Genomic DNA, 27,635 nt, shown 5'->3' with positions numbered 1-27,635 from the left:
TGAGACATTTTTGAGACTTGTTTGAGACCTGTTTGAGACTTGTTTGAGACTTGCTTGAGACCTGTTTGAGACCTGTTTGAGACTTGTTTGAGACCTGTTTGAGATCTGTTTGAGACTTGTTTGAGACCTGTTTGAGACCTGTTTTAGACTTGTTTGAGACCTGTTTGAGACCTGTTTGAGACTTGTTTGAGACCTGTTTGAGACCTGTTTGAGACCTGTTTGATACTTGTTTGAGACTTGTTTGAGACCTGTTGTATAGATGTTGTGTGTGAAGTGGGTGTTGCTGTTGTAGAGCGGTACCGCCTGGTCAGTAGTGGGGCTCCCCAGGACTACCTGTACACAGAGGACCTGGTGTCACCTTCGTCTGTTGTAAGTACCGGTCAAGATGTTGTCTATCTCATTATATCCCTGCCCCATGCTATCTTTGTAACAAGTAGTGATCAGTACAATACACTCTTTGATTTGACTGTTCTAATTTAACCTCCCCGGAATTTGTCACAGATTATTGGAGTTGTTTTTTTACTATGTTAATTACATAATAATTCTGTGGAATATAATTAACAGTACTACTAAGATGTTTAAATGCCATGATGTTTGACCTAATAAGCTGATACTGTGTGGTGTGTGGGTCCTGTGTGTCCTGATGTGTGGGTGCTGTGTGACCTGATATGTGGGTGCTGTGTGTCATGATGTATGGGTACTGTGTGTCCTGATGTGTGGATACTGTGTCCCGATGTTCGTGTACTGTGTGTCCTGATGTGTGGGTACTGTGTGTCCTGATATGTGTGTACTGTGTGTCCTGTATGTGTGGGTACTTTGTGTCCTGATGTGGGTTCTGTATGTCCTGATGTGTGGGTGCTGTGTGTCCTGATGTATGGATACTGTGTGTCCTGATGTGTGGGTTATGTATGTCCCGATGTGTGGGTGCTGTGTGTCATGATGTGTGGGTGCTGTGTGTCCTGATGTGTGGGTACTGTGTGTCATGATGTGTGGGTACTGTGTGTCCTGATGTGTGGGTACTATGTGTCCTGATGTGTGGGTACTGTGTGTCCTGATGTGTGGGTGCTGTGTGTCTTGATGTGTGGGTACTATGTGTCCTGATGTGTGGGTACTGTGTGTCCTGATGTATGGGTACTGTGTGTCCTGATTTGTGAGTACTATGTGTCCTGATGTGTGGGTGCTGTGTGTCTTGATGTGTGGGTACTGTGTGTCCTAATGTGTGAGTACTGTGTGTCCTGATTTGTGAGTACTGTGTGTCCTGATTTGTGAGTACTGTGTGTCCTGATGTGTGGGTGCTGTGTGTCTTGATGTGTGGGTACTATGTGTCCTGATGTGTGGGTACTGTGTGGCCTGATGTGTGGGTACTGTGTGTCCTAATGTGTGGGTACTGTGTGTCCTGATGTGTGGGTGCTGTGTGTCCTGATGTATGGGTACTATGTGTCCTGATGTGTGGGTACTATGTGTCCTAATGTGTGGGTACTGTGTGTCCTGATGTGTGGGTGCTGTGTGTCCTGAGGTGTGGGTACTGTGTGTCCTGATGTGTGGGTACTATGTGTTCTGATGTGTGGGTACTGTGTGTCCTGATGTGTGAGTACTGTGTGTCCTAATGTGTGGGTACTGTGTGTCCTGATGTGTGGGTGCTGTGTGTCCTGATGTGTGGGTACTGTGTGTCCTGATGCGTTGTTACTGTGTGTCCTGATGCGTTGTTACTGTGTGTCCTGATGTGTGGGTACTATGTGTCCTGATGTGTGGGTACTGTGTGTCCTGATGTGAGGGTACTATGTATCCTGATGTGTGGGTACTGTGTGTCTTGATGTGTGGGTACTGTGTGTCCTGATGTGAGGGTACTGTATGTCCTGATGTGTGTACTGTGTGTCCTGATGCATTGTTACTGTGTGTAAGTATATGCCTTATGCTCTCCATTAAGTTATGTAAGCTGTCTTATGTTAGTATGTACTGCCTGATGATTGAGGCATGCACATCCCAAGGACTACATGTTATACTCTGCTAGCAATGTTATAACAAGTACAGGTTTCTTGTCCATGAAGAAGTCTTGTTTGTTTATAGGATTAATTGCCTGGGATTAATGTGCACTGAAACCATTGGTATGTTTATGTGATTGACGGTGTATTTATTGTTCATTAACATATACAATATACTCTGGTGTTCACTAGGAGAACTGTGTATGTGTCTTACAATAGCATACACTGGTGTGATTATGTTGTCTGGTGTGTCCATGTGGAAGTCTAGTTACACTGTTCAGAACCACAACTGGACAGGTACATGGATGTCCATTACCTGGAGACAATTGTCACAAATACACTCACCTGTCTGTTAAGCTACATGTTTTGCAGACATTAAAACAGAAAGCAATTGGACAAGTCATATAGGTTGTGTTACTTGTTTATCTTTCTATGTAATTGGTAAAGACAAAATCAAACATAAATCCTGATGTTGTAGTGCTAGATAAGTAGTGTCACTTTATAGCCTATCAATACATGACATACAGTTTTGTTGTACAGTTTATTATCAGTCCACAAGTGTAGCATGGCCCTGCAATAAGGGATGATATACCATGCCTCAGTTCCTTGTGTGTCACACTGTCCTACATATTTATTTTTCCAGCATTACTTTTACATATGTGATGTTAGGTGTAGAAAATGAAGATTGACAATTTACAAAAACAAATTGTGTAAACACATTATTTTGGTTTTGGCTAAGTTAAACTTTGAGCACACACTTATCAGGTGGTAGGCTGTGAAATCACTTTCTGTCCATGGTCCAGCATTGGTTGATCAGTCAATGTGTCTGTGAACAAGTTTTGTTATTGCTATTTCTGAGAAACTAGCAATAGGATCATGTTTAAACTTAATATACATGATTCCCTTGGAATTTAACCATATTTCAGTTTGAAGGGGATAGAAAAAACAAGCATAGACCATGCCTCTCACAAATCAAATCTTTGTAACTTGCTTTGTATGACTCCCCCATGGATGTGCTGGTTAAAGAATAACGAAAACAAAGAAAAGAAACTAGGTACCAACAACACTGTTCCATGATCTTTCAAAATTGGGTGATAAAATCTGTCTATGATGTTTTGTTTACGTTCCCTTCGTACTAATTTATCCGAGTTGGATCCAGACATTTTGAACACCAAATATTTCCTCACATTCACATACCTTCCCAGTAACCATTTATGATGTATGATTCTATTCTCTACCTGCACAACGTAGATGTTAAAGGGATCTTATTGTGTGCACTGCCAACATTACGACATTCTTTACTGGTATGTTTAGATATTAAGTATGGCAAATATGGTACTTATAAAAAAAGAAAAATGGTACAAACTTTATGAATATTTTCATTGGTGAAATAAATGCATATTAAAATGTGTGTTTGTAGTGTTGCTGGAAAATAGGTGTACCGGTAAGACTTTGTCTAGCGTAATAGTAGAAGTCGGTCATTAGGTACTATGATTAAAACGGCTGGCACTATGCTACATTTGTACATGTATCAAACCAAGGTCCTACAGTCTGTTACAGTTACCTATACCCTGGTAGTAATAATACATGCTAGGCTTACAGCAAAAACAGTAAGTATTACCATAAATCAGACCATTTGCTCACTATATTTTTCTGAACCTGATTAGTTTTGTATCACACATTAATTATGCATTACCAGAATGATTAATATAAATTAATCTGTAATAAGATTTTAGATCTTTTTATTAAATTGACATGAAATAAACGTACATTTTATATCTTTTATCTTTAATATGTTTTGTAATACATTCCTAAGTCTTATATACATTTAATGCATACTGCTTCTGTAGAAATATATATATTAAATATAATTAATAGGTCTACTTGTACAATATACATCTTTACAGGTCATATCATTTCAGCTGTGTAACACATATAAGAACTATTTCCATCAGGCATACTGTATTAGCTATGACATCTAACTACTTGATACAACTCTAAACTATCGTATACACTAGAATGGACATTCCTCTGTATGCATAGCATATTGTATAATTCTGATGTATAGATATACATAAATATAGATAAAACTAAAGTTGCAACAGATATAACATCATACATTTGATCTGTGGAAATCTTTCTGTAATGGCATGAATGGGTGTGAGTGTTTGTCTCTGCTGTATGAGACTATTGAAACATTTACTTGTCTCCGCTGTGTGAGGATTTTAAATCATTGATCTGTCTCCACTGTGTGAGAGTATTAAATCATTTACTTGTCTCTGCTGTGTGAGAGTATTAAGTCATCATTCTGCTCAACTGCGAGTGTCATTTTTCTCCACTGTACCACACACTGTGTTTAAGTCTGTCACGTCTAACTTGTATTTTGTTGTGAACAGCCTCATACCCTGAGACCTTCCCATCATTCCATCACTGAGGACGCTACTCGGGTAAACTTCATCCTTCGCCATTGCATCCCACTCATGCTAACGCCAGTGGTTGTAGATCCAGTGACTCCGGGAGGGGTTTAGTAATTTAGACGACACCATATGCTCACCTATCCCGCCTTCTAATAGCCAACCTATCCCGCCTTCTAATAGCCAACGAACACCTCAACTTTAACCTGAATATGACACCAGAATCCAGCTATATCAAAAAAAATTAGTCTCTAAATTCCTTATATACATTTTTAGCTCACCTGGCCTGAATCGAAGGGCCAAGTGAGCATATCCCATGCCGCAGCGTCCGGTGTCCGTCGTCCGTCAACTTTTTCTTTTAAAACTCTACTAGTTCTCAGTTTTGTATAAACGGAGCGTATGGTCCCGCTGGGGGCAGAGGAGCGGGGCCAAATAGGGGGAAAATAGGTAAATCTTTAAAAATCTTCTTCTTCTCAACCAATAGAAGGATTTTGACCAAATTTGTTCTAGAGCATCTTTGGACAAAAGAATCAATTTTGTTTAAACTGAAGTGTGTGGACCCCCTTCTTTGGGGCAGAACAGATGATAGGGCCCATTAGGGGAAATAGAGGAAAATATTAAAGATCCTACTCCTTCGTCGTTGAAGGGATTTTAACCTAACCAAACTTGTTCTAGAGAATCTTTGGGCAAAGGGAATTGAATATTTATAAATGTGCCCCCCCCCCCTCCTCCCCAACCAGGCAGAGGAGCAGGGGGATTTAAACCAAATGTGGTTTGAAGCATGCTTAGGGGGAAAAAACTCAATTTGTTTAATTTGTATAAAAAGGTGCATGTAAGGGGAAATAGAGAAAATAGAGAAAAATTGGGACATAACATGGAAACTCATTTTCTTGGTGTCTTTCCCACCAAAACAGATTTATATGTAGTTCTTCTTGCAACTTTGTTCCTTTGATAAACCTGAATGGTACTCGGCAGGTTTTAAATTGAAAAATAAAATACCAGGTGAGCTATTAAGGCCCCTGGGCCTCTTGTTTATTGAAGTTAACATGTAGAGCTGTGGACACATATCCAGTAAAATTCAAGGAGTGTGAGGAATGTAATACTATTCTTGCTAGAAAATTTTGTTTTTTCAGGTCCTAGACAAAATAATGCACCAGTAGTTAGCACTTCCTAACTCAGATCATCAAATCCTCTCAAGTAGACCTAGATATTGTTCACTAAAAACACTCCTTATTTCTTTTTTAAAATGCAGACATTTACTTCTACTCTTTTGAATTAATTTCCCTAGATACATGTACCGTAAAGCTTATTCACACATACATTTCATTTGATCAAGAATTACTACCCTATAGCTAGTTCGGAGGTTCAATCACCTTGGCCCTTTCTATTGGACCTGAACCACCTTCCCTTTGATCTCTTATCAACCCCCTTTCCGAGTCTCTTTACCGGTACCCTCCCAGACTGAGCCTGGATCTGCTGCCGACCTGTATAATCTGACATCCATGTAGTCTGTATTAATTAGCATGTGGTCATTGGTGTACTACTACTACTGTAAACCTGTCTATTGTGTACCACTGTGTACTCTAACCACCCCATCTTCATTTTCACCATCCAGTCCCCATTATCTGTAAAAACTTTAATGTATTCCTGGTACATGGACCAAATCTTTGCAACTTTCAAGAGGTGTATTTAACCATAAAAAACTTGTATGTGATACTGTAATTCCTGGGCCCAGATAATTGGCTGCCGTGTATATTATACTGCCTAGCTCCAAAGATATAGATGGAGACGGTATAGATTTCTGTAGTAGCTTACTTGCACTAAGAATTAACTGAATATTAGTTCTTATACCAAACAAATACTTTACATTGAGTTTCCATGAAGTAAAACACTTAAAGTAACATTAAGGCTGAACTAATGACCATATAAGTTATTCCCTGGTAAAATCTTTTTCAATATTTCAGAAATTTATTAAATATAGAAATTTGTATCATTCATTGTTTCATCCTTTCTCTGTTTTCATGCTCAACAATAAAATAAGATTTTGTTTTTACCTGTCATCTTATTCAATTTCAATCTAATTTTCGATGTAATTTTGTATATAATTATGAATCCTATATCACTATCGAAGTGTTGACCTATTTAAATAGGATGACGATGTGACGTCAGATGTTATGATGCCAGAGGTATTATATAAATAAGAGATAAAAACTCCTCTTACCAGACATATTGTTTACATTGTTGATCTGGGGCAAATACAACAAAGCTTTGGATGACAATGACAATTGTTTTATTTTCATAAACAATACAGTGTAGAGAATACATATATATACAAATGGGTGACAATAATACACGGTGGAACAGGATGGACATTAGTATTGTGAATTAATTATCTCATTAATATCGGTAATACATTTAGCCAATGATATCAATGATGAAAAGTTAAAGAATTTTATTTTGTTGGTTAAATAGCTTATTATTTGCCAATTCAACATTGTAAACTATTATTATAGTTTCCGCACACCAATTTTTTGTTTGCCCTTTCACTTAAATCACATCTACCCATAGTTAAACACATTAGATGTTGATGTATATATATAATATTGCTAGTGTAAAAAGATACCTAGGTATTGATCGTGCTAGTATAAGATATACCTAACCAAATATTTATACTGCTAGTGCAAAAACTTACTTACCTTGGTATTTATACTGCTGATACGAAAATATGGTCCGCCTAATAGTTATACTGCTAGTGCCAAAATATCCTTATACAGGTATTAATACTGCTAGTGCGGAAATGTATGTACCTTGGAAAAGGCACTGCCAGTTCACAAAGGTGAAAATATACATATTTTACAGTATTTTAAGTGTCATTCCAAAAGAAAATTGTGCTACTAAATGCAGTTTAAACATAAATAAAAAAAAATGTTTGCAATTTTATTTTCTGAAGTTCATTAAATTAAAAATTTAGACCAGGTTGATTTCAGTTGAGAATTCATGACCATTGGCTGTGGAAAACAATACATGTTGATTGGACTCCTTTATATTCTTTTGTTTTGACTTTTCTGCCTACCAAAGTACTTATTTGTATTTGTCCTAACGGGTTCAGATTGGTGGAAGGGGAGATAACCTTTTGTTGTGGATGAGAGGTGTATTATTGTTTGCATGACACCGTTCCTTTTTGCATGTCTATTATATCTATATATTTATATACAGTTCTAGTATTCGTTCTGGCATGTGCTAGTCAAAAGATGAGGTACACAAGCAGTTAAAATATGGTGATTGATTTATTTTCAGGAAAATTACAATTTTTTTTTACATGTTGTTACAATATGTTGCGTTTGCATTTAGGTTTGGGTAGTTAAATAAAATCAAAACAATCAACATTTTGAAATATTCTATGGTTCTTATTAGCGAAAGTCATGACTATTTATCTTAGTTATGACCAAAGTTTAAATATACAGGTATATATCATCATTTAATTATTACTTGAGTAAATGTAATTATTATGTAAATAATTTTGATAAATTTTATTGTACATAATAGTCCAGAGGGAATTTTAGGTATAATACTATTGAATTGAGATGGAAGTAGTAAAAGCATGTAAATGCAGGTACCAGGTAGTTGTTTTTTCTGTACTGCTAAGCTGGTTACAAGGGAATTGTATGTATACACGGGATATGGGTCTAACACCAGGTAATGGCTGGAGCAACATAGCTGAGACCTCAGTAAACATACCTTAATTATAAGGGACACGTGCAGGTCATTGTGGGCAGTAATTGACCAGTGAGACTGGTGTAGTATGAACTAGATATTAACCCTGCCATACATTGTAAGGAATGTCATAGGTGTAATTGGAAGATTGACCCTACATTACATTAGACAAACTTAACTATCGCAGATAAACATGACTGCTAGCAGATGTTGTGTACATTACAAAAAAAGGGGAACCATAACGAAATTATTAGATATTTACCAAAAGCAAAACCAACTATATGCTTTGTCAAAACACTGATGTGAAACTATTTGTTTATAAAAATATATATAGAACAGCTAGCCAACACAAATCATAACCAAGTCAAAAACATCACTTTTATTAGCATCATAGGTACTGAAATGACAACTTTCGTTGTTACCAGTTTATTTATTTGTAATTAATGCATTTTGTGACCTGGAATTTAAATTGAGGGATAGGCATATATATTTATAGTAAGAAGCTGTGAATGTGATAATGGTTTTCCTGCATGTGGGTTAGGATAAACACTTTGATTGATTACACATACCTTAAACTAATTACCTCTTGTGTTTTGCTGTTTTTCTTTTGGATTTAATTTGGAAATATAACTCGTTATATCTAAAATTATAGCACATTATTTTGCACCTGAAACAATTATGTTTGTAACAATTGTACCATATTGTGTTTACTTACATATTATATTTCTGTATCTTGCATATAGTTATAACTCTATAACCTGTAAGACTCTAGTGATGTTGTATCAATTTCTCCAACACTATCTCTAGAAACAGAAACAGAATATAGATTGTGTAATTAATGTTTTTTTATTGTTTACAGGGAGGTGGTCCTGGTGACCCTCAGAGATCGGCCTCTTGCTTACAGGACTTCCCTGATGGTCAGTATATGTATCACTGCCTCATTAAAACTGAAACATCTTTACAAGTCTTCCAACAGACAACCAGTATAAAAGCTAACAAAGTAGTATATAAGTTGATGTACCCTCAGCAACTACTGATTAGTTATCATGACTATTGATATAGTGGTATGTTTGATTTGGAAATAAAGAAAAGGACTTCAAAATATGTATAATCATGAAAATGTTGAATTTTAGGTGAAGAGAAAGTATCTTTAAAAAATCACAGTTAATCATAAAAGTAAAAAAATCTGTATACAATAAATATGGACATGGATCACTAGGGATCATCCAAATGTTCTGTAAGCACAGATAATAATTTGTGAACCGCTTTGAGACGACCTACGAACTAGGTTAATTTGTGATAGAGCAGTATATAATTTAGAACCTCAAATTATTATTATTATTAACAGAAGTTATCCTCATCTCCATGTTTGTGTATGGTGTGTTTGTAGATAAGATCCTGGTGGACCTGACCATCCTTCAGGCAGAGAATCTCATGGCAATGGACAGGAACGGTAACAAAGGGCGTTAATTGTTGTAAACTAACCGTGTGAAACCTTAATGATTATGTAGGATCAAAATCAATGATAACGCACTGTATGTATAATGTTACATTGTCACATTACACCTGTAAAATTACCTGCAATTAACTATCATAATATACCAGTACATATCATTGTTAGGGTAGGTAGGGCGTAATAATTGTACCTGCTGCCCCCATTGCATGATCGTAAGAGGCGACTAAATTTGGGACCTTATATTTTCTCTTCTTTCTAAACAACTTTCTTCTTCCTAATGTCCTCCTTGATAATGCCTCACTTTTGGCCTTTAGTTGAGCATTCACCCCTGTGAGGAAGGCTTTGGGTTCTGTCCCCTGGCCGAGACATACAGAGTCTGTAAAAATGGTAGTTTCTACTCCTGCTTAATGCTCAGCAATTTAGGAGTGGGACGACTGGTTCGCCCGTTGTCAGTATAATGTGACAGGGATGGGGAGTCCTGCTGGGTGTCTTTGGCAGTATGTTTCAGTGAGGTAGCACTATAAAGTCGGCATCAGTTCCGCGCTATCAAACAAACACGAACATATCGCAGCCTCCCAAAACACACGCATACACTACACGCATGCATCTTGCACACAGGGGAAGCCGTCCTTAAATGACCATTGCTGTTGATAGGACATTAAACAATTCTAAACCAAACCAAATGTTAAGGCAACTTTCGGAACACTCTAGGTTTTACCTTCGATTAACATTGCTGAAGGGTAACCTTGGTATTTTTCTTTATATTTTGATAGATTTTGATTATGATGTTTTGTTTGAAATTGATAAAAGGAATTTTAATTTTATGACATGGGTTGATTCAATTCATAAAATTGTAGTCATGTGATAAAATAATGAAAAGAGAAATACACTTGTCAAAACTATAGATATTGTCAATCAAATACATTGTATCAGTATGATTTTTTCTGAAAAAGCTTTTATAATACAATGTTGTCCATTATTGATTGAACCTGCAGGTTCTAGTGACCCATACTGTGAAGTGTTGCTTGGCAACAAAAAGATATTCAGGACCACCGTCAAAAAGAAAATTTTGTTTCCCAAATGGAATGAGAGCACTACTTTTGAGGTGGAGGACGATACTCAGAATGTTGAGATTGTAAGTAAAAATGGTTGTTTGTCTAGTACTGTAACAGTTCTGTACAAGTTGGTCTTCCCCTCCAAACAGGCAAGGTCTATTACCAATAACGGTTACAGCTACCTATTGAACACTGAGGGTCCATTCTGTTCATCCATTTTATCTGTTTTTTGAAATAATGAATACTGTGTAGACAAAATTGTCACTGGAAAGTTTGATTCCCTGTTAAAGTTGCACAGCATTGACAAATTCTGCTAAAAACTATTCTAATCAGAATTTGTGTCATATCCACTTGTACACATAATAATTACTAATAAAAGAATCCATCATTTCATTATTTGATTTCATCATATGCAAAAAAAATATTCACAATTGGCAACAAATTCAGATCCAACAATTTGTAATTGATTTTATAATCAACCTAGAATATTTTATTTCCAACAAATTATTGTTGTTACAATCTTTCTCAAATTTTATCCCACTGCTAGAATGTGTATGACAAAGATGTGTTCACGAGAGACTTCCTAGGGAAAGTCATGCTGACTATGGACAAACTCAAGGAGATCTCCTACAAGGTAATGCTCCATCCCCTACATAGACATACACACCCTACAAGGTAATTCCCATCCCCTACATAGACATACACACCCTACAAGGTAATGCTCCATCCCCTACATAGACATACACACCCTACAAGGAAATGCTCCGTCCCCTACATAGACATACACACCCTACAAGGAAATGCTCCGTCCCCTACATAGACATACACACCCTACAAGGTACTGCTCCATCCCCTACATAGACATACACACCCTGCAAGGTAATACTCCATCCCCTACATAGACATACACCCCCTACAAGGTAATGCTTCATCCCCTACATAGACATACACCCCAAAAGGCAATGCTTCATCCCCTACATAGACATACACCCCAAAAGGCAATGCTTCATCCCCTACATAGACATACACACCCTACAAGGTACTGCTCCATCCCCTACATAGACATACACACCCTACAAGGTAATGCTTCATCCCCTACATAGACATACACCCTACAAGGTAATGCTTCATCCCCTACATAGACATACACACCCTACAAGGTAATACTCCATCCCCTACATAGACATACACACCGTGCAAGGTAATACTCCATGCCCTACATAGACATACACACCCTACAAGGTAATTCCCATCCCCTACATAGACATACACACCCTGCAACGTCCACCAATGCAATACTCTCCGTCTTGTACCATGTAGTACCGTAAAAACCCATGTAATTAGCACAGTTTTTTTTCCAGAAATTTAACCTTCAAAGTGGGGGGTGCGTAAAATACACAGGTATAGAAAATTTCAAGAAATATATATTTAAAAAAAAATATTCAAGGATCAATTTTCGGAGCATGAACATGGTGTTTTTTTACAGATTTTTTGGGTGCGCAAAATATTTGAGTAGAAGCTTTTTTCCCGATTTTCAGCCTCAAAAAGTGCCTGCGCAAATTACACAGGTGCGCAAATTACATGGGTTGTTACGGTACTTACAAAAACTTGTCAAAAACATATCAGGTTCCCATCGTCTGAAAATGAACTGGTTAGATGTTATAATGATGAGCTGCTATTGTTATCATTTGTGATAGTGTGAATTATCAAAATTAAATTGAAGACAATTTTAATTTTTGAATGTAAAATGTAAATAAAATTCTTGAATCCTGGAATAGAAAATTTCAGAACATCACCATGTGTTATTTTCAATGTTCTAACAGCTCCATCTAGAAAATTAATTGGGATTATTGCAGAACAGATTTCGAAAAAGCTACCCATTTTGATTTCCTTAATACTAACTACAAAAATGAATGTATTCTAATAATGTTGTTTTCATTTTCTCCAATGGAGTGTGTAGCATGTAAACAAAATATTTTTGCATTTTAGTTATACATGTATATATAAGTATATATTAAGTATATATTTTAGTAATAGTCTATTAGATATATGTGTCTGAGTTATATTGATGTTACTGATAATGATATAAGGTGGTTTTATTCCTCCAGAACATAACAAGGGGAGGGGCACCAGAACATAACAGGGGGAGGGGCACTTAGTGTTGGATTTTTCTGTCTGTCCTTACAACACATTGGTTAAGCTTTTTCATTTAATCTAATACTAGAAGTCCAATAGTCACCACACTACACAGTCATGTAAATATATAAAATATAGGCATTCTCCTGGGGTTATGCTCACTTTTGCTCTCTGTACCCAAGGAATATATCATAGCAAAATCGAAGGCAAAGTGTGCACCACCTTGTGGATGAGACGCAAAGACTAGTTTGATCCTTTGGTGTACATCAAAAGAATCTGTAGGTCACGTAACAGTAAACTTGACTGGCTGTGAAGTCAGTTGTCGCTTCTCTGTAATCTTCAAAGAACAGGTATCAGCCTAGCAGTTGGTCAGGTATCTTTTACCCGAGACCAATCAAATTGCCAGCCGCCTGCCTTCCATTTTGCTGTGACATATCCAGGATTGCAGAGAGCATAAGTGAGCATAACCCCTGGAGTATCATGGATGAATAAAGATCACTGTGACCTGTATTTGTTGCTTCACTAACCTTTTGGGAAATGTGAATTCAGTGTTAATTATAGATACACACATATGGGTCTTTTTTAATTCAGATGAATCACAGGAATTGCTTTGTCAATGTTTTAGGCTAAACCAGAATGGCTGACTTTGGGAAGAGCCAAGAATGGACGCTTACAGATAAAATGTACAGTGACTTGCAAAGAAACAATTGTAAGTAAAAAAAAGAAATGAAGTTTAAGTTTTATTCCAGTTGATTGGAATTGTGATTGTTCTGAATGCTTTTGAATTGATATATATATATATATATACCAGAAATAAGTTTTGATAAATCAAACTCAAAACAGCATTGGATACTCAGGATGGTTTAAAAAAAAAAGATAAATCAACTTGATGTAAATCTTAATATTGGAAGCAAGATAACTATGTTTTGATTTCATAATTTAATACAGTCTTTACAATTTAAAAAGGAAGCACAAAAGAAGAGTAAGAAGGGAGAAAACTCTAAGAAACTCAGTGTGCCTACCACACCCCCAATTGAGGATGAGGTGTTTGAGGAGATGGACTCGCCAACCATGGTTTGTTGGGGAAATATTTTATTTAATTAAGTTTCAAATATCAGGATTATTTAATATATTTTTGGAATTATCTATATTGCTCTGTTTTATTAGAAAACTGATATGAATAGATGATTCAATAGTTCAATTGTATTCAATATTGTATCCAATCAGAGTAAATCCAGCCCCCCAGCCAACAGGTCTGAGCCCCCTCCTAATGGCAATGCTATGGAGGCAGTTTCAGAACAGGTCGCCCCTCGGAAGGTAGAGAAGCTCCAAGCAGCCAGGCCTTCTCAGTCCTCTCAGAACTCCACCAACGCTACACTACCACGGGCGGGACGGAAGGACCAGGGGACAGTATCCCGACAAAACTCTGGCAATGGGGGACTATACAGATCTGCCTCTGACCTTAACATGGGTAAACGAAGGACATCTCAAGGTCATACACTAACACCAGGCTCGGGAATGAGACATTCAGATTCGTATGTATTTCATAGATTGTTTGTGTGATTTCAGTTTCTGTGCCTTTTGAATGGTCATTTTATAATTCAATTTCATTTTTGATACAAATACATTAAAGGGGCTGGTCGGGGAAAAATGTCATATTTGCTAAAATGGCATACACATGTTTAAAATACCTTCTTATGAAAAATATACCGATTCAAATTTTGCTGAAATTCACTCCCTAAGAGTAAAAATTATAATTATATTAAAGAAATCCTAAATCGTCACCTGACAGTCTAAAACTCTCAATTGACCCAGATCAGTGATGTAATTTTACCGCATGCGCATCATCAACAAGGCCAAATGTAAACATCGCGGCGAAAGAAAAAGATGCATGCAAAAGTCATGACAGGCACGAGGTATCAATACTGTTATATATAACAACAACATATAGGTAGGAATACTACACTTGTATCATACATGACCTTTGAAAACAATTATTTACGTAAAGTATTGTTGTCTTGTCCGCTAGCTAGTTGAGTCTGACATGGCACATGACGGCGTGCTATTGTTGTTATCTTTACTGCCTCACTTTTGAAACAACCACGTGACATATATAAATAGATCTGCGCTAAATTTACGCGGGGCTTCCCCGAGATTTCAGTGGTCAATACTGGACAAAGTTAATTGATAATTAATAATTAGATATCTTCAGTCTTCTTGTTAAAATGTATTAAAAAATGTCAGTGTTAAGAAAGCACCTAAGAGAGAGTGTTACACCGTTCTGTAGCTATATATAAATAGTCACCTGATGTACACTTAACCCATATCAATCCCGACAGAACATTGACACAAGGTGGTGCGTACATGTTTTTTAAACAAATGTCAATATGTCTTGTCTCACCTTCTGTTACAGGACAAACTCATTCACTGCCCTGCATCATGGGGATAACATATCAATGAGTAAGTACAGATTTAAAGATTTATTACAATACATTAGTACTGACTGTGTGGACTTCAGCTATTGGTTGGTTTGACATTAGAGGTCTGTTTTATACTATTCATATTTGGAATCAGATGTGTGATACAGTATTGTGTAATCCGTTTCCATTTTCAGCTGAGGTGTGTTAAAATTAGATAATGTTTAACTGTTGAAGTGTGTGTTGTGATAGGTTAACAGGTACACTTTATACAATCAGTGTATAGTAAAGGATACTATAATAACAGTATACAGCAGAAACTATACCAGTAATTACAATAAGCTGTAAAACCAAGTGTCCTTTCAGGCCTAACAGTGTAAATTTTCAACATCAACACAAAAATTAAGTCGGAATGGTACCCTGGCTGTCTATATACATTGTATACAGTACATTGTATACTTAATTTTCACTTGTGAGATATACCTAGTTAGAGGGAAACTTTGGAATAGTTATCTCCCCCTTAAAGCAGCAACGGAGGTGTAATTGTTTTCTTTGAATTTGTATAAACTGTAATAATTTTGTTGTATACCTTATGTTCCTGATACCTTGTATTTCTAGGTAAATTATTCTCCCTGATAGAAAATCCCATAGATAACACGGAGCGTATTTAACTCCTTATTACTAACGAGGCCTGGGTGTAGTGTTAAATCAGTGTTTAGTCTTCCTGATCCGTAACGAGTTGTAACGTTCGTTAGGTATCATACGGTAAACCGAGTGTTTTTATTATTATAGTTAATTGTTTTTGTGTGCTTTGTTAATCCATCTATCACACATTTGTCCTTGCTAATCTTCAGTGGAACTAGAGCACTGAAACCTCATACAAATGACTTCATGGTCAAAAGTTCAAAGGTCACTCTTGCGCTTGCTTACTCATTATAAAATCTATTCTTTTTGTAGCTGAATGTTTTACCTACAGTGTCTAACAAATTCATTCAAATGTTACGGCCTTACCTGTACTTATGTTGTTATTGACAATACATGTACATCAGTTTTAAAACCGTAGTGATTTCTTGAAGTGATGTTACATTAAATCAATGTTACTTCTTAACAAAACCCCCTTCCCCATGTTTTGTATTTATGACAAGAATTGCATTAATAAAATCCTTTATATTTAATAGATATGTACACTGTATGTTAAACATTATAGGAACCTTGTCTAATATGTACCGAGGACTATTTGTGAATTTGAGATCGTAAATATTGTTTGGATATTTAAAATGTATATCATATACTGAACACAGCCTCCACAGTTGCTGAAACAGAAGCATCCTTGATTCTTGGCAAGTACTGTACTCGCACGTCCGTGCAGGGTTATAGCCCCGTTATGTACCGATGTAGTCACTGTATCGTCCTGTCCTATTGTGGCTGTATGCTATAGTACACGTGTAATATATACTGGTGATGGTGCTGCTCAACCCAGAATTAACATTACATCTCATGTTCTGTTGTTAGTGCAAGGAATGTGACGATACAATACTTTTCACAAAACATGGGTCACGATACGATGCGTATTGTGATGCTTATCGCAACTCCCTGTATAAACTGTTACCTTTGTTTTCCTTGATTAGAAACAAACGTTGATATCAAACAAATCTTAATTGGTTATATTCCATGCTGAATGAGTTTTTTTTTTTTAATTGGTCTATCTCCTGAATTGTATGGCATTTCTGTTTTTTAATTGATCGATCTCCTGAATTGTATGACATTTCTGTTTTTTAATTGATCGATCTCCTGAATTGTATGGCATTTCTGTTTTTTAATTGATCGATCTCCTGAATTGTATGGCATTTCTGTTTTTTAATTGATCGATCTCCTGAATTGTATGACATTTCTGTTTTTTAATTGATCGATCTCCTGAATTGTATGGCATTTCTGTTTTTTAATTGATCGATCTCCTGAATTGTATGACATTTCTGTTTTTTAATTGATCGATCTCCTGAATTGTATGGCATTTCTGTTTTTTAATTGATCGATCTCCTGAATTGTATGACATTTCTGTTTTTTAATTGATCGATCTCCTGAATTGTATGGCATTTCTGTTTTTTAATTGATCGATCTCCTGAATTGTATGACATTTCTGTTTTTTAATTGATCGATCTCCTGAATTGTATGGCATTTCTGTTTTTTAATTGATCGATCTCCTGAATTGTATGACATTTCTGTTTTTTAATTGATCGATCTCCTGAATTGTATGGCATTTCTGTTTTTTAATTGATCGATCTCCTGAATTGTATGACATTTCTGTTTTTTAATTGATCGATCTCCTGAATTGTATGGCATTTCTGTTTTTTAATTGATCGATCTCCTGAATTGTATGACATTTCTGTTTTTTAATTGATCGATCTCCTGAATTGTATGGCATTTCTGTTTTTTAATTGATCGATCTCCTGAATTGTATGGCCTTTCTGTTTTTTAATTGATCGATCTCCTGAATTGTATGGCATTTCTGATTTTTAATTGATCGATCTCCTGAATTGTATGACATTTCTGTTTTTTAATTGATTGATCTCCTGAATTGTATGGCATTTCTGTTTTTTAAATAATATTTCTTCTTGGTGATGGAACAAGAAGAAATACATGCTGAACTTTATTTTGTGTATAGGTTAAATGAGCACTCTAAAAACGGTGACCCCTACATCACTTTTTTTAAAGTATCACGATACTATCGGTGAATGCCCGGTGATGATGTATCGACACTCAATTATCGGTGAATCGTTACACCTCTACATGTTATATATATTTAAACCAAAGTACATTGTTACAATTAAACTTCTCATTGCATGTCAATATTAATACCAGTATATTTACTTATTTGTAATATCTATACTCATCATGCCTTTTCTTTGTACTCCTCGGCAGCTGGGAGTAATCTAGATAGGTTCATGTGTTTCATAGGAAGGTTTAATTCTTCAATATTACTAGCATCCACTGTGTGTGTGGAAAGAATGTTCAAGTTTAACATAAAGACTAAAAAGATTTCAACATGATATTGGTGTTTCGGTCAGAAAGTCTGCAGTTGTCAAAATCATATACAGTGTTGTTTAGGAGCAAGTGTTACAATTCTGCCGAGTGTACATTTTCAGTCACTGTTTCAGCAGGCAATATCTCATAATACATAAATATCTATTTTTTCTTTATTTCTTTTTTTTCCCCCCATGTCCATATGTTTCTCATCTTATATTCAAGTTGATATTGTCTACATTATGAGATGTCCTGCTGGTAAGATAATGTAAATATGAATGTTAGTTTCAATGTTTTATCCACTTTTAACGTGCTTTTGACATGGTTATCCCAAAAGTAAAAAGTGGGTTACTTGATCATCCTCAAAAACTATCAATATGTAAATGTTCAATGGACCAGTGAAGTTTGTTCCTGTATAATAGTCAACTTGTAGTGAACTAACAATAAAACATGGTTTTGTGCAGTGATAAGTTATTTAGTGTGATTTATGATTTTTGTGTCACAACACCTATGGCTAAAAATTGTAAACACACGTTATGGTGTAGTTTAAACTGTATTGCTATATATCGTCTTTGCGTATTGCAGAGTTATCTTCTCTTGGGAGCAGGTATTGATTGTTACGTCATTGGTTTGTGTGAGAAAATTACGTCGTTTTCTCAAAAATTGATGACGTTACTCTCACAAACAAGTGACGTAACAATCAATACCTGCTCTCAAGAGAAGATAACTCTGCAATACGCAAAGACGGAATATCACACTGAAGAAGATGAAAAATATCTCAAAAGGGAGTGGTGTGCATCATCATACCTAGAAGGATTTTACTGGAAAGGTGGCTGAAATACGAACACCTGATAATGTGTTCTGTTGTCCTTTGTTTTTCATTTGATGAGTGATGTATGGAGTAAGTATACAGAATCAAAGAATATTTCCCCAAACCACATGAAACACTTTATAGAAGGAAGGGACTACTTTTCTTACACCACAGTATCAAACCACATGAAACACTATGTAGAAGGAAGGGACTTCTTTTCTTACACCACACCATCAAACCACATGCAACACTATGTAGAAGGAAGGGACTACTTTTCTTACACCACAGTATCAATTACTTTATATGTTCATGTGAAAATGTTTTACATTATTTGACTTTTTGTTTAACTGCATGGTCTGTGAATGTGTCTAACATAACTGTAAACATAATTACTTAATAGGTAAGAGCTGCAAAATCGAAAACCATCACAAAAAGGAGAAATGTACGTCAGGTAAACAAAACTCTTAAAAGCTCGGAAATCAATGTAGTTATATGTCATGTGGTCATGGCAATGTATATTGCTAGAGTTCACGTAAAGCATGAACTTCATTATCTTCTGTTGTTGCACAAACCTTGATGGGTACAGGTTCTTACAAGGTATATCTACAGGATTGTGTCACGTGACCTGTACATCTGGTATATATAAACTTATTGTGGTTTGATCTCTATTATTTGTAGGTGCATGTAAATTTTATTTTTTAGATCACCTGGTACAAAGTGCCTGTAAACTTTATTGTGCAATGGTGCATTGTCCATCTGTCACCAAATCATGTGCCCAAAAACTTTAATTACTTCATCTACAGAACTATGATATCAAAAGTCTCTAAAGCATTATCATATAGACTCATTTTCTAGGTCACATAAATAAAATGTGTTAAAAATTCCCAAGTAGTTACTTACGAATTACGAGGCCTCGGCCCTGTAGCTTGGGGTATACAAGCATGCTTCTGTCAGATTTGTTCAAAATAGATCAACAATCGATTCAAAGACCCACCACAAGGTCAAATGTGTTCAAACTAAAAAATGAAACCAAGCGAGCTATAAAGGCCCATCGGCCCTTTATGGGATTTTGTGTACACATTTCTAAACCTAATGGGTTATATTGTTAAATCATTAGTTTTTGCTATAAAAATTATTGCATGCGAAATTCAGATATGAAATAGATTCTAAATGTTAGCAGTTAGATTAATCAGTGTAAATGTAGCTTTCTGCATTGTTTGACATTGTAACGTTGTGTTACTTCACGTACAGATGTATTACTAGAGAAGGGATCCAATACAGTGACACATTGTTACACGTCCAGAAGACTTTGGGTATTATCGAGGTGTTTTTCAGTAAATCATCAATGGCAACACATAAAGGAAAACACAGTTTTTAAACAAAGAAATGAATACAGTGATGATATGCAAGGTGGTGAATCAAATGTACCCGTAGGGTGATTTATTGTAGTTTTACTGCACTTTCCTTTTGTCATGGAAACTAAGTAATGTGATGCATTTTTCAGAGTTCTTTTCATGGAATGTTGATGAAAAATTATTGTTATAAGACAGAATTGTAGAAAATTCAAAGTTTTGGTGAAAACTCCAATCACTAAATTCGATTTTGCAGGATTTCACAAGCATTAAACTGCAGAAGGATTTAGGTAACACCTATTGGCATGGACAGGTTTGTTACTGGGAATGAATCGCTGTTTCACTTTTTGGAGAATGGTATTTGAAGTCATTCCTTGCCTACCAGTTAAATATTAAGGGGAGGGTGTTTTATATAGGCTGTAGTAAGTAAACATACTGTAGCAGTTTTATATTTACGTAAATGTTCATGATCTCAAAATACATCAGCAGCAGGTTCCACATGTATAAATTCAGCTCAGAGATTATGTGGATGGAAAATATGATCATGGCTGTATTTTCTTCTCATAAACACAAAGAAAATCAACAATGCAAAAAATAAATATTATAAATATTTATAGCGCAATGTTATAACTGCCAGTACTACAAAATAGTGTATATTATGGGGGGGGGGGAAAACAAAAACAGTACTGCATGCACCGTGTATCTACAAGTTCTATTTACAGTGATATGTTTAACCACACTGATAGAATAGTAAAACATTTGTTTGTTGTAAACCAGATTACTTTTGTGGAAACTCGACAGGCAATGTACAAGTATAAAACATACACCTGGTATATACAAGTTTATAATCTGTAGAATTCAGTGGCATTGTTTGTGGTATCGCATGACGTCTGCTGACAATGGTTACAGTTAAATGATTCAGATATAGTAACAAATCTATGTACTTCATCATCTTGTGCATGTCACTGCCATGTGTTTTATGATATGAAGTACATGTTTATAGTAGAAATACACTACACTGAGCAACTTATTTTAGTACATCATACAAAGTTCCATATTTCATATTTCATTTTGTATTATTTTGGTAGGTGGAACTTGCATTTACGCTTGAACTCCTTGGTCATTATATATCCATTGAAATAAGAACGAATTCTGAATGTTTTGGTGCCATTTGGCATTACACAGTTAAATGATATATTTACATTTAGATTTTTGGGAAGCAACTTGAACAGCAATACAATCCGGTATACTAGAACTCTTGACCTACTTTTAATAGCAATAAATTAATATACATGTATACAAAAAACAATTGTAAGTATGTATAATAGTGACAATACCACGTATTTGTGCTATGTGGACTTGTGCAGTGCTATCTGTACTTACAGATTTAATTAGCCACATATACAGTTCTATATATTGCTTTCTAAAAGTCACTTTCATTTTCACTCTAGATATTTAAAATTTGATATCCATTTATTAGATATTTAAAATTTGATATCCATTTATTAGATATTTAAAATTTGATATCCATTTATTACCATGTAACAATCAATGGAAATGCAGGGAGCATTTTCATCAAGATAAAGAAGAAAACCATTTTGAAGTTCATATTTGGAAAAGTGAAAATTATAATATTGAATCTTTGAGATCCAAGATATTAAATATATGTTTTTGTGCTTCATGAAATAAAAATATATTTACACTTGTTGGCAAAAATGAAATGATAAAAGTTTTTAACATAAATAATTTCATTGTTATGACTATACTTTGGGAATATCTTGTTTGTTGTTTTCTTCCTCAGAATTTTCCTCGTTTAATTTTTTGTTGGTGAATATTTGAATAAGCTTTATTTTTTACCCCGCAGTTTGCAAATGGGAATGTGCAACTTCACTTTTTTGTTTTCATGGAAGGTTGATAATAAAGAACCTCTAATTATGGATCAGGATGTGTAAGATTGCTTATGTAAGGTTGACTAAGAAATTTCATAATGTATGTTAATATACTGTATTGAAAGTGTTACACCTTCTACTTTCTTGAGGCACTGTATAAAGTGTAATTGAGGAATTTTGTATTTTCTTAAACTTAAATGTATTGGTCATTACATAAATAGCAACATTATTTCAGTTATAAGATATGGTTTTAATCAGATTGGATTTATTATACAATAATCAGTATCTATAAGCCCTCCTTCATAAGGACACTATGTTGTTGGGAGTCTGAACCTAGGGCTCCGCAAACCGAGGCAGTTCATAGAAATGCATGAACAAATACTTTTGAAAAATTACTTTGGAGAAAATGTACCATCCTATTATCAGTATTTAAACCTGTTTTTATACCAGGGTTTTTTACGGTTGTGTTACATGTACACGATGAGCACATGTTTTTACAACATGTTTTCACCTGTGTGTTACAGACAGCAGTGTAGCTGGGGTGGAGAGAATCTACACTGTGTCAGGACGTATCCTCAGAGTGAGAGGGCTGTCACTCCCTGACACTGCCAGTATTTACTGTAAAGTGCGTATTTTCAAGTAAGTATTTTTAGGCTATAGAGTCGAAGTGACTGGGGTGTATTGGTACATGTATACCGTCATGCTTTAAAGAACCCTAATCTGTAGATGTGTAATACTTTTAGGTAATACTTTAAGTACTTTAGGTAATACTTTTAGTACTTTTAGGTAATACTTTTAGGTAATATTTTTTTTAGGTAATACTTTTAGGTAAAACTATAGATGTGTAATACCTTTAGGTAATACTTTTAGGTAAAACTATAGATGTGTAATACCTTTAGGTAATACTTTTAGGTAATACTTTTAGGTAAAACTTTAGATGTGTAGTACCTTTAGGTAATACTTTTAGTACTTTTAGGCTATAGAAGCGACAGTGCTCGGCTACAGATCTAGAGTAGAGTTTGCAGCCCCCTACTCCACCAGTATGTGTTACTCTAACATCAAATAGTGGGTTCCCATTGTCTAGAGTGATTTGAGGGTCGGCGGAGTGTCTTATGATTGCATATTACTTTTCCAGTCCTAGTCAGCGCCTTAGACTGCTGTCCGGTAACAGAGTCATTGCCAAGTCTGCCATGGTCAAGGTCACAGATCCCCTTCTCAATACAACATTTGAGGTATACTTGATGTCATGTTTAAATGCCTTCATGAATTATTCATGTAATCATTATAATGGACACAAAATAATAATGCAGATATTACTAAACTTGTCAAATATCAAAAATTAAAAAAAATCATCTTAAAGGTTGGGGAAGTTTTAAAATGGATTTAAAAAAAAATAATCTTCATGCTGCTGAGATATTGTGTATTGCTACATACTTTATACAAGCTGTATTTGTGGCAGATTGACCGCGGGGCAGGTGTGAATGTGGACACTGTTCTCACTTTGGACATCAAACTGGATCACAAGGAACATGTGGCTCAGCAATCCTTTACACTGGAGCACCTTTTCAGAGGTAACATTGTTTAGTTTTTGAAAGCCTTTTCTCTGTCATGTTGACCCAGATATAGATCAGGTATGGTTCACACCATGTCAGCTAGGGACTTTTATTTACAGGTCAGCTAGGGACTTTTATTTACGGGTCAGCTAGGGACTTTTGTTTACGGGTCAGCTAGGGACTTTTATTTACAGGTCAGCTAGGGACTTTTGTTTACGGATCAGCTAGGGACTTTTATTTATGGGTCAGCTAGGGACTTTTATTTACAGGTCAGCTAGGGACTTTTATTTGCAGGTCAGCTAGGGACTTTTATTTACGGGTCAGCTAGGGACTTTTATTTACAGGTCAGCTAGGGTCTTTTGTTTACGGGTCAGCTAGGGACTTTTATTTACAGGTCAGCTAGGGACTTTTATTTACAGGTCAGCTAGGGACTTTTATTTACGGGTCAGCTAGGGACTTTTATTTACAGGTCAGCTAGGGACTTTTATTTACAGGTCAGCTAGGGACTTTTATTTACGGGTCAGCTAGGGACTTTTATTTACAGGTCAGCTAGGGACTTTTATTTACAGGTCAGCTAGGGACTTTTATTTACGGGTCAGCTAGGGACTTTTATTTACAGGTCAGCTAGGGACTTTTATTTACAGGTCAGCTAGGGACTTTTATTTACGGGTCAGCTAGGGACTTTTATTTACAGGTCAGCTAGGGACTTTTATTTACGGGTCAGCTAGGGACTTTTATTTACAGGTCAGCTAGGGACTTTTATTTACAGGTCAGCTAGGGACTTTTATTTACGGGTCAGCTAGGGACTTTTATTTACAGGTCAGCTAGGGACTTTTATTTACAGGTCAGCTAGGGACTTTTATTTACGGGTCAGCTTGGAACTTTTATTTACAGGTCAGCTAGGGACTTATTTACGGGTCAGCTAGGGACTTTTATTTACGGATCAGCTAGGGACTTTTATTTACAGGTCAGCTAGGGACTTTTGTTTACGGATCAGCTAGGGACTTTTATTTATGGGTCAGCTAGGGACTTTTATTTACAGGAGAGCTAGGGACTTTTATTTACGGGTCAGCTAGGGACTTTTATTTACGGGTCAGCTAGGGACTTTTATTTACAGGTCAGCTAGGGACTTTTATTTACGGGTCAGCTAGGGACTTTTATTTACAGGTCAGCTAGGGACTTTTATTTACGGGTCAGCTAGGGTCTTTTATTTACAGGTCAGCTAGGGACCTTTATTTACAGGTCAGCTAGGGACTTTTATTTACGGGTCAGCTAGGAACTTTTATTCAAGGTCAGCTAGGGACTTTATTTAAGGGTCAGCTAGGGACTTTTATTTACAGGCCAGCTAGGGACTTTTATTTACGGGTCAGCTAGGGTCTTTTATTTACAGGTCAGCTAGGGACTTTTGTTTACGGATCAGCTAGGGACTTTTATTTTACGGGTCAGCTAGGGACTTTTATTTACGGGTCAGCTAGGAACTTTTATTTACAGGTCAGCTAGGGACTTTATTTACGGGTCAGCTAGGGACTTTTATTTACGGATCAGCTAGGGACTTTTATTTTACGGGTCAGCTAGGGACTTTTATTTACAGGAGAGCTAGGGACTTTTGTTTGCAGGTCACTAAGATATTTGTATGATACATCCCACCATGATGCTGATATTACATTAAGCTTGGTATCAACAAGTTATCAGTATGAAAGCAATTATTTTTGAAATTGGTACAGACACTTTAAGAAAGTAATTTTATCTTGGCTACATTTTCACCATTATGTTTGATGAAATGAAAATTGTTTAAGTGTAACTGAGTTTTGTTGTTTCAGATTATGAGGAGGGAGGGGTACAGAAATGGCTGCCTCTATCCAAAGGAGTGTCGGTGGAAGTATTCCTGACAAAGGGCAAACCTAACCCTCATCTAGTCAACAGGAAGGCTGCTCGCTTCAACAAATCATGGTCATTTAGGAAAGAAAAAATTCATTAGTTCTCCGTGAATTTATTTGAAGATTTGATTTTAAAAGCTGGCCTTTGAAAGGGATACATGTATCAACAATGCTTCTCTAATGGTTTTTGTTGGATTTAGTAAGAGATTATGTATGAGGAGAAAATGTACACAGCTACTTCTGTTATTGTAATTCAACAACATGATGTGTGAAAAGGAAGTGTTTAGGACTGATCTGTCAAGACTGCTGGAGAACAATGCTGAAAGATTATATAACCATTGTACAAGAAGGTGCTGGTGAAAGAAGATATATCCATTATACAATTTATACTCTAGGTCTGAATATTTAATATATAAGATGTTACTGTGTGTGTGGCACTTTATATTTGTAATACATTTGAATATGTATAGTCTCTTTGAACTTTATGTGGCTTTTTATACTTCAACACTATGACATTGTTATTACCGGCGATGGTATGTATATTTTATATTGCTCAATATACTTGGCATTGTTTTTTTTATTTGTACATGAACTGATGATTAAAATTGTATTGAAAATTTAAACATGATCAGGATTTTCTGACAATGATAATTTCTCACATGTAAGAGATTCTGTAAAATATCTGGCAACATTTTCTGTATTGTGTTTTATGTTTGAACCGTTTTATTGTGCTCCTGTCAAAAACAGGTATGTACTCAGTACAACATTATTGTTTTAATTTGCGATGATTTTTGTCTGACAATTCTTACCTTGCCTGTACACATTACCTTATGTTGTATGTTATTCTAGCTATTCTGCTTTTACTTTGTTTTTAGTTCTATAAATTATGATAATTTTATAGTAAGCTATAATCATAGAAAAGCTTGGTAAATATTTTTAATTCTGTGCTTTTTGTTAAATTTGTTATTCCTTCAGATTTCCATTTTATTTATTTGTTTATTTTACATCCTATTTATGTATAACATTCCAGGTACTCTAAGAGTATTATCCTTCTTTTTAGTTTAGCACAGCTGGTCTGAAAGGCCTAGATATATGATGAAGTGGCACAGCGTCCGTTGTCTGTCATTCATGGACTTTCCATTATAATGCTTGCTAGTCCAGAATGGCTGCAAGGATTGTGAATAAAGACTTGGATTGAACATTTCCTTGACCAAGGGAATCAAATGTTGTTTAACCTTTTAACCCCTATGTAACTTTAATTGTCTCTCCCATGCATTGATCTTGATGAGTCCAGGAGGCACGGTAGTCCCGTGGTAGGACGCCGGGCTCGTGACAGAAGGATTGCGGGTTTGCGCCACGGCATGGCAATGTGTTGTATCTTTGAGCAAGATACTTAACTCCGCTTGTTCCAGTCTGCTCAGCTGTAAATGAGTATGTGGTTGGGCAGTGCTAGAATTGTTGAATGCTAGCTGTTACCGCTGAAATGGCAGCTTCGGCTGTATGCTCCCCAGGGAGTTGAGAAATGTATTGGCTGGTTGCAAAGGCCCTATAACCACGGATAATAATTTGTGAACCACTTCGACACGACCTACGAACTAGGTTGTGATAAAGCGGTATATAAGAACCTCCAATTGCTATGATTATTATTATTATTATTATGGTCTACAATGGTTAAAAGTTTAACTGAATAGTGTGCACCCCTCATCTGGGAGAAGGGTGGGGTCCAATTAGGGAAATAAAGGGTTAATCGTTAACAGACTACAGGTATATAACTCTTTTAAGTGTGATTGAAAGAATTTTGACCAAATTGGCATGGAGCCTATCTAGATGAAGAGAAGTCAATGTTGTATATGAAAGATAAGGTCGGGGGACCAGAAGGGGGAATAGGGTGAGGCTTTAAACAACAACTCGAAGCACCTTTTGCATATCTGGTTCAACCGTTTCAACCAGCTGAATCT

General features: G+C 35.9%; 1 protein-coding gene across 4 annotated transcripts in view; it reads left to right on the top strand.

Annotated features, from left to right (window-relative positions):
- LOC110457042 (extended synaptotagmin-1-like) overlaps positions 1 to 27,113 on the top strand; it is a 56,973-nt gene extending 29,860 nt beyond the window's left edge. Inside the window, exons 15-29 of one of the 4 annotated variants that reach the window (XM_021508136.1) lie at positions 293 to 369; positions 4,379 to 4,429; positions 8,970 to 9,027; positions 9,501 to 9,563; positions 10,562 to 10,701; positions 11,169 to 11,255; positions 13,383 to 13,466; positions 13,724 to 13,831; positions 13,985 to 14,292; positions 15,171 to 15,217; positions 22,772 to 22,886; positions 23,383 to 23,479; positions 23,707 to 23,818; positions 25,621 to 25,826; positions 25,883 to 27,113. In XM_021508136.1, the coding sequence (XP_021363811.1) occupies positions 293 to 369; positions 4,379 to 4,429; positions 8,970 to 9,027; positions 9,501 to 9,563; positions 10,562 to 10,701; positions 11,169 to 11,255; positions 13,383 to 13,466; positions 13,724 to 13,831; positions 13,985 to 14,292; positions 15,171 to 15,217; positions 22,772 to 22,886; positions 23,383 to 23,479; positions 23,707 to 23,818; positions 25,621 to 25,778 (1,505 nt within the window). In that variant the 3' untranslated portion in view covers positions 25,779 to 25,826; positions 25,883 to 27,113. Of the gene's footprint in view, positions 1 to 292; positions 370 to 4,378; positions 4,430 to 8,969; positions 9,028 to 9,500; positions 9,564 to 10,561; positions 10,702 to 11,168; positions 11,256 to 13,382; positions 13,467 to 13,723; positions 13,832 to 13,984; positions 14,293 to 15,170; positions 15,218 to 16,475; positions 16,818 to 22,771; positions 22,887 to 23,382; positions 23,480 to 23,706; positions 23,819 to 25,620 lie in introns of those variants that run through there. The other 3 variants (XM_021508139.1, XM_021508137.1, XM_021508138.1) reach the window with 3 other exon arrangements.
- The last annotated feature ends 522 nt before the right edge of the window (positions 27,114 to 27,635 follow it).

This window comes from Mizuhopecten yessoensis, unplaced genomic scaffold (genome assembly GCF_002113885.1).
Source record: "Mizuhopecten yessoensis strain PY_sf001 unplaced genomic scaffold, ASM211388v2 scaffold8995, whole genome shotgun sequence".
Taxonomy (NCBI): Eukaryota; Metazoa; Mollusca; class Bivalvia; order Pectinida; family Pectinidae; genus Mizuhopecten; species Mizuhopecten yessoensis.
This window is presented reverse-complemented; position numbering and strand designations above follow the sequence as displayed.